Consider the following 8,382-nt stretch of genomic DNA (forward strand, 5'->3'; position numbering starts at 1 on the left):
CTAATGTCGATATATATATATATATATATATATATATATATATATATATATATATATATATATATATATATATTGTCAAAACTTACGGCAAGGTTTTACCAATATTGAAAAAATATTGTATCTGTTACAATTTTCAAACCTATGTTCTAAATAAATATAATTATTTTATAGTCTAATGCAACATGTGATGCAATATTTAACTAACTTTCTTTTATTTAACAAAAGATGAAAGTATATACTATTGTTCACGACTTGTTCATATAATCCTAGCAACTCACTTACAATAGTCCAAACATCCGGCCTAAACCTCTATAGGTACATCTAATTTTATTGTCACTGTTTTACCACCACTTAACACCTCTAACAAACAACAGACAAACCAAGGCCTCACGATCGTTGCCCATGCAAATGTTAATACAAACCATGAATCATTTGTGTCCTCCATGAAGGTAATTTAGTAAAGTGCTCATTACCCATTCAAGAGGTTGTATCGTATCTCACTCCTATGCTAATCGCAAATTGTCGCATACAGTTCGCGAGGTTAAGTTATTTTGAATATATGTATCATCGTCTCGAGATTTTAGGGTAAACAAAAATTAAGGTTGAATTATTTCTTAATCAAGAAAAGTTGGTAAGTAAACTTAAAACTTGTAAAACAACTACTAGTTGACAAATAAGTTCCATTTTTAGCGGTTCATTTTCATCGGACACATCTGCCTTGCAAGTCCCAAACTCTGAATCCAACAAAGATTCATCAACCCTACCATATGCCTGCTAACATCTACTCATGAGAGACCTGTGAAACCATGTTAAAGAACTTTAATTGTTGCAAAGTTATGTTGATATATGAATATTGATCTGATTTGCAAACACTATTCTCAAAATATCCTTTGTTGTTCACCATCAAGTGTCAAACCAAACAACAAGTGGTGAATGTCATTCCAAACCCCACCACCAAAGTACCTCTCTCAAAGGGACCAACTAACTCTCACAAACAAAAAGTAGAATGCCATGATGATATCAAAATCAATATTAGTGTTTTTTTCTTTCTTGTAATCTTTATATGAAATTGTTAATGAATGAATACTAGTTTTTATATTTTTGGTATTTTTACATCAAATTGTTCATTTTTACATTGAATTTTTTTGTTATTGCGAATTTTGTTGATCAATGTGAGGGTTTAGCATTTGTTAGAAGTCAGATAAAGCGAGCTAACTCGAACTTGTGACCTTAGTTTCACAATATTAGTTGTCATTTTTTTTTAAATCCCGGCAACATGTGATTATCTTGAAATATGAACACACCCTTTAGGGAACGACTCCATAAATATCTAAATTGTTCCTAATGTTTTTGTTTAGCATACAATCCTAAGTAAAACCTTTTGATAGAAAATATATAAAATTATTTCTTACCATGTTTTTTTTAGCTGGCACCAATGGAAAACTCAACCCAGCTACCAGCCTTTTGCTTCTTACCACCTCTTTTAATCACTATGTCCCTCATCTCAATCGCACGACTCCACGACCCCTTTTCACTATGAATTTTTATTAATATATTATAAATACTCGAATAGTCTCTTCCTAAGTTTTCAAGCCCATTTACAACCTCATAACATGAATGCAATCCACAACCAGCAAGCAATGCACCCCACACACCCACATCAGGTTCAAAAGGCATCTCCTTCACCAATCTCACTGCCTTATCAACTTCACCTGCTTTCCCATATAAATCCACCATGCAAGTATAATGCTTCATCTCTGCTTCAATTCCATATCTTTCCACCATTGAGTGAAAATGGTGTTCACCCTCTTCAACAAGCCCTCCATGCACACAAGCCGATAGTACATTGATGTAAGTCACATCATCAGGCTTCATACCACTTTCAGTCATTTTCTTGAATTCAAATAAAGCTTGGTGTGCCAATCCATGCCTTGCATAGCCTCCAATGATGGAGTTCCATGAAACGGTGTTCTTGGTTTTCATGGAGTCGAATATGGTGAATGCAGATTTGATGTCGCCACATTTGGTGTACATGTCGATGAGGGAGGTTGAGAGGACAAGTTCTTGACATAATCCGGATTTTAATATGCATGAGTGAAGCTGGTTTCCAAGGAGAAACATGGAGCAACCTGCACATGCGTCTAGGAGAGTTGAAAAGGTGAAATGGTTGGGAGACGTGTTGGAATTTAGCATTGAGATGAACAGTTGTATGGCATTGGTGTAGTTTTCTTCTTGGACATACCCTTTGATCATTGCAGTCCATGAGACAACGTTCTTTTGTGGCATTTTGTCGAACATGTGGCGTGCTTGGTTGATATTTCTGTTTTTGATGTACCCATCAACTAAGGTGGTCCAGGAAATGATGTTAACTTCAGGCATCATGTCAAAGGTCATCTGTGCCTCGGCTATGAAGCCCAAATCCATGTAACCTACGAGCAATGCGTTCCATGTACTGATATCTTTTGTATGGATGTCATCAAACACACGACATAGGCTACAACGATCCATTAAATGGGTATAGCCCCTCATCAATGCTGACCCCACGAAGACATTGGAATGAAGGCCTAAGTGAAGAATGAGAGAATGAAGTTGCGGAACCAAGACATCAAACGTGTTCAAGAAACCGCTGATTATGGTTGAAAATGTGAATTGGTTGGGCCTTTCGCCAGCTCTGTTCATTTGCAAGAACAGTTGGTGGAGTTTGTGTGGATCTTTGATCTTGTTAAAACCGGACAACATGGTATTCCATGAAACGACATCTCTCATGGGCATTTTATCGAATAGTTCATGAGCGGACTGCATTTGGTTGTGTCTGATGTGGCCAGTGATCATGGAGTTCCAAGCGACTGTATTACAAGATGCGGGATTTTCATCAAACAGTTTGCGAGCAGCGTTTATGTTTCCATCGAGGATATAGTCTTGAATGATATTGGTAGTCGAAAGAGTGAATATCAGGCATACAGATGCAGTGGAAATGAGTTTTGGTGGTCGTAGGAGCAACTGACTGTGGAAGACTCCCCAAGATGCACGAGGGACCTGGTTCCACTTTGGCATAAGAGAGTACATTGACATCAAATTATTCAGTTATCTGGTCTACCTAAACTCTATTCTCCAATTCCATGATTAGAAACAAAACATTCAGCCTCAAAACCTTTGTCATCCCACCAACCACCTTGGCCATGTCGATTGGGATCGGAGTTCATAACCCATACACCTCTTCTCTTCAATCTTTAGACAGGAGTGCTCCCCTGTTCACTTTTGCTCTCCAATCAGTAAATCTTCAAAACCGTCCACATTTCTTATACTATTATTTTTCAATATACATAATATAAAACAATAATATATTATAATATACAATGTGTTAAACATTAAAAACGATTATTGGTTAAGGCATTCTTTAGCTATCTAATCTTAAATATCCTTTAAACAAATTAAAATTATTTTTTTTCCCATTCAACCGTTCAATAGTCCTCGAACTCCAAGTCCAATTGAACTTATCAATCTTCTTCAAATCCATTGAATGAAAATTTGACATTAAGATTTGTTTTAATCCATTCAATATCAATTACATCATTCACCTCATTTAATCATTAATGAAATCATGTTTATATTTAATTGTACTTTTGTTCAGGTTGGTATGTTTGAGATTTAACGGTGGACCCTATCCAACACAACAAAAAAACCAATCAACAAGTAACATCGTTCTTTCATATTTCCAAAACCAAATAACGATTTTCAGCATATTCAACAACAATTTGAGACAATAAAGAGTATTTTCCAGCACATATTTTCATATTTTAATCAAGAAAAAAGCTTGATTTCATCAATATTATAGATTTTCAGTAACATTTAAGAAAGAACAAGCATTTTCAGCAAAAGGAACAACATATTTGACTAGATTATAGACTTTTCTGACATTTTCCCTTTCAATAATTGGATATTGTCTGATGCTAAAATTCATTTCTAGAGGAACAGAAGTTGAACAGATCTTTTCCAGGATGGACAGAATACCTTAAAGGCAGATAAAGAAAATGTAAGTTTTATATGTATTTATTTATATAAAACAAACAATAATATACAAGTAACATCATAACGATAAAAAAAAGTGATTCCTGATTTTGTTTTGGCTGCCAAAATTGATACTTAAAGAAAAGAAAAGATATGAACATAATTTTTACCCTAATCCAGTTGTATGCCAAAATTGACTATTGCAGAAGCAAATATCAGTCAAAAGTAGCTGATAGAGATGAAGATTGGATAGCAAGTTATTTGGTGGTGACAGCTCTAGAATTCAGAAACTTGAGGAGTTTAAAGAAACCATGAGAGTTTACAAACGAAGCTAAAAATTAACCATAAACTACTCATCTTCAAACTTTCATCACTCCATCAAATTGCCGCCACCACCATCATCAGAAAAAAAAAAAAAAAAAAAAAAAAAAAAAAAAAAAAACCCAAGAGTTTTTGAGTTCTAATTCTATCATATACCAGAATAAAAAGGGAGAAGAAATGAAGCTTCGACAGCAAAAAAATCAACAGCAAGAAGGGAAAAACGAATGAAAGAGACAACAGGAAAAAAAAAAGAAGAAGAAGAAAGAAGGAGGAACGAACCTCTGCGGAAGGTCTCCGGTGCAGCCGTGCGCTGTGACGATCTCCGGCCGGTGGGGAGGAGATGGCTAACGGCGGTGGCTTCACAGGAGACAGCAGAAACAATCGAGAGCACAGCCTCGTCTGATCGAAGGTCGGTGGTGGAGTGAGGCAGGGGGTCGAGGGTTGAGGCGCCGATGAAGATGTATCAGATGAGCGAGTTCGTTCAAGGGAATAGAAAGCAGGGAAACCTCAAAAAAAAGTCCCTTTATTATTTTTAGGTACATTTTAACCGGGAAAATGATTTATATGGTAACTATGTTTCAAAACCTTTCAAAAAATATCATTCAAGTTTGGTGTGTCCAAAAAACACCATCCAAGTAAAGCATTTGTATAAAAAACACCAACGAAGTACATTCTTTGTGTGTCCAAAAAACACCATCCAAATAAAGCATTTGTACAAAAAACACCAACGAAGTACATTCTTTGTTCAAATTTGACCTTGTGATAACCGGTAAAAAAATAAGTAAAGGAAAAAAAACAAGAGGAAATGACTCAAAAGGGTAACTATGTTTCAAAATCGTTCAAAAAACACCATCCAAGTTTGGTATGTTCAAAAAACACCATCCAAGTAAACTTTTTGTACAAAAAACACCAACAAACTATATGTTTTGTTCAAATATTACCCACCGGTAACTGGCTCTTACAGGTTAAATGATGACTTGGCTTAACTATTATGACATGGCATAATAATTATTGACAAAACAATAAATGATATATTCCTCCTTTAAAAATCGATTTAGGGTTTCTTCATGAACGAATGACTTCTTCTTCTCCTATGATTGCTCTTCTTCTTCTAAAGTGATGATCTCGAACTTAAGTCCAAAACCTTAATTCTTGACTTAAGGCAAAAAGGGCTCCTTTACCCCTGCCTCAATGGGCCTCCCTCCCCCTAAGGCCTAAATCTATAAAAAGCCCAAAAAGGCATCCAAGCCCAACTACAAGGCCTCTAAGGCCCAATATGGCCCAAGAACCCCCAACATGGCCTTAAGCCCAAAAAATGACCTGCTACAATCAGGTGGGCCCGAGGCCTAACTTAAACAAGTCCATGCATACGCCCAACATATGTTGAAGCCTCTGCGATCCGGATGTCGAGCCAGTACACCCGACGTACTCCTAGCGTACGCCCAACGTACTCGGCTAGGGTCAAGAACCGCCAATCTTCCGAAGTCCATAACTTCTTCATTCTAAGTCCGATTTAGGCATCAGACAAGGAATATACTTCGTTGGCCTAAATTAGCTCTCGTGGATATAAAGAATGAAGAAATCGGACTTAGAATGAAGAAGTTATGGCCTTCGAGTACGGTGGGCGTACGCTAAGAGTACGCCTGACGTACTAGCTCGAAATCCGGATCGCAAAGGCTTCAGCATATGTTGGGCGTATGCATGGACTTGTTTAAGTTAGGCCTCGGGACCACCTGATTGTAGCAGGTCATTTTTTGGGCTTAAGGCCATGTTCGGGGTTCTTGGGCCATATTGGGCCTTAGAGGCCTTGTAGTTGGGCTTGGATGCCTTTTTAGGCCTTTTATGGATTTGGGCCTTATGGGGAGGGAGGCCCATTGAGGCAGGGTTAAAGGAGCCCTTTTTGCCTTAAGTCAAGAATTAAGGTTTTGGACTTAAGTTCGAGATCATCACTTTAGAAGAAGAAGAGCAATCATAGAAGAAGAAGAAGTCATTCGTTCATGAAGAAACCCTAAATAGATTTTTAAGGAGGAATATATCATTTATTGGTTTGTCAATAATTATTATGCCATGTCATAATAGTTAAGCCAAGTCATCATTTAACTTGTAAGAACCAGTTATCGGTGGGTAATATTTGAACAAAACATATAGTTTGTTGGTGTTTTTTGTACAAAAAGTTTACTTGGATGGTGTTTTTTGAACATACCAAACTTGGATGGTGTTTTTTGAACGATTTTAAAACATAGTTACCCCTTTGAGTCATTTCCTCTTTTTTTTCCTTTACTTATTTTTTACCGGTAATTGCCGGTTATCACAAGGTCAAATTTGAACAAAGAATGTACTTCGTTGGTGTTTTTTGTACAAATGTTTTACTTGGATGGTGTTTTGTGGACACACCAAACTTAAATGGTATTTTTTGAACGATTTTTTTACATAGTTACCCATATAAGTCATATTCCCCATTTTAACCATTCGATTGTATAAACTGTTTAATTTCACGTTGTGTAACCGGCTAGCCTAAAACAACCGGTTACGTGGCTTTAAAATTGGTGACATGTAACTCTCATGTGATAGTTACAACAAAAATCTAGGTTAAATACATTCGCTAGCCCTCCTTCTTCTTCTTTAGCGGGTGGGGGTAGTTTGGTGTGTACGTGTTTCTTTGGCGTTGACAGTTGCTTGGGTCTCTCGGTTGTTTGAGATATTCCTGGTGGTTGTTGTTGGATGTGCCTTCTGAGTTCTTGATCAGATTACCCTTGATTGATTCTTGGTTGGCTCGGGTTAGCTATGCTTTGTTTCGTGTTCGTGTGTACATGTCTTCTTCGTGGGTGTTAGATGTCAATACTTCCCATGCTTGTCTTTTTCGAACTCTTCTTGATGGATGGTCATAGTGTTTGTTCTATGTTGGACCATATTGCCCATGATTTGTCTGTCGGTGCTGGTGCATTGGAGAATCCATTTTCGTTCATATAATTCTTTTTTCTAGTGTAATGGATGATGCTGATGTTGTTTATTCTTTTTTTTTTGGGAGTTGGAAGATTTTACCGCTATGGTCCCAGTCTGATGTTTGAAGTATTGAGCATATCTGGCTCTAGACGTCATGGTTTTTGCTATTTTGCTTTGGTAATTGTTGCTGCTTCTGTCTCTTTTGGATTGTTTTTCCATATTTTTGAAGTTGACGATTATACCCCTGGTGCCATTCAATTCTTTTTGGCGGATGATGATGTTGCGGTTTAGCCTCGGGTGTTTTCCCCTATTTCTTTGTTGTTGTTTATCCTGGTGTGCAGTGGCGAATCCAGGATTCAAACTCACAAGTTTCCAATTTAAATGCAGGTAAAACTAAAAATCGAAAAAGTTATATTTATCGGGCATTTTGTCAAAACTACCATATAAGAGAAATATAGTTCTAATTAGCGACGAACACATGAATGTCTAACCTATTTTACAATTTTATATTTCAGTTGGGAAAACAAATTGTTAACAATAATAGACTTTCAAGTATCGATAGATTACTGATAAAAGAAACTATAAATAAACTACATAATGTTTTCTATATAATAATAATTAATATAGATATGTAATGGTTGATGTGTATAGGAATAGGTAATAGGTAAATTGGTATCAGTAAAAGTAAGGTTAGTGTACCTTACTTGTGGCTTTACCTTTTTCAGATTATGAGATAGCATGCAAAAATTAACAATTTCTTTAGCTTTTTCATTAGTAAGGGAAATCATAAATCTTCTTTGGCCACTTTTCAAGATCAGGCGACTGGAGAAGGACGAAGAATTGGAGAAGTAGTTATCATTATTAAGGACAAAATGCATGGTGATAGCAGATAAACCAGTAAAGCATGATTTACTATTCCGAAAACTCCAAATCAACGAGTAGGGGGCAGCGACGGCGGCCGGAGGTACTGCCGGATCCTAAGAGCAACCAAAGGAATAACATATTCTTCTTGTTCTTATTAGGGTTTTTGGCTTTCTTTTTGGACTTCTTTTTTCCTTTTTTATCTCAGAATTTTGTGATAAATGTTTTGGATCTAAGTTTGATCCGAAA

The 8,382-nt window shown here is 36.5% G+C and overlaps 1 protein-coding gene across 4 annotated transcripts; it reads right to left on the reverse strand.

The window, feature by feature from the left end:
• Positions 1-250: 250 nt before the first annotated feature.
• LOC145115670 (pentatricopeptide repeat-containing protein At2g03880, mitochondrial-like) lies at positions 251-4,849 on the reverse strand. Of its 4 annotated transcripts, XM_079052018.1 has the most exons (3): positions 4,609-4,849; positions 1,413-3,278; positions 251-796 (listed from the first exon to the last, which is right to left on the reverse strand). In XM_079052018.1, exon 2 carries the CDS (start codon positions 3,070-3,072, stop codon positions 1,423-1,425), a length of 1,650 nt encoding a protein of 549 aa, XP_078908144.1. In that variant the 5' UTR covers positions 3,073-3,278; positions 4,609-4,849; the 3' UTR covers positions 251-796; positions 1,413-1,422. The 4 variants fall into 4 exon arrangements, 3 of the variants coding, with proteins under 3 accessions (XP_078908144.1, XP_078908145.1, XP_078908143.1); XM_079052019.1 differs by lacking the exon at positions 251-796 and having other exon boundaries at positions 1,104-3,248; XM_079052017.1 differs by lacking the exon at positions 251-796 and having other exon boundaries at positions 1,104-3,278.
• Between the last annotated feature and the right edge of the window lie 3,533 nt (positions 4,850-8,382).

This window comes from Lactuca virosa, chromosome 5 (genome assembly GCF_052849685.1).
Source record: "Lactuca virosa cultivar CGN04683 chromosome 5, Lactuca_virosa_CGN04683_v6, whole genome shotgun sequence".
In the NCBI taxonomy this organism is placed as follows: Eukaryota; Viridiplantae; Streptophyta; class Magnoliopsida; order Asterales; family Asteraceae; genus Lactuca; species Lactuca virosa.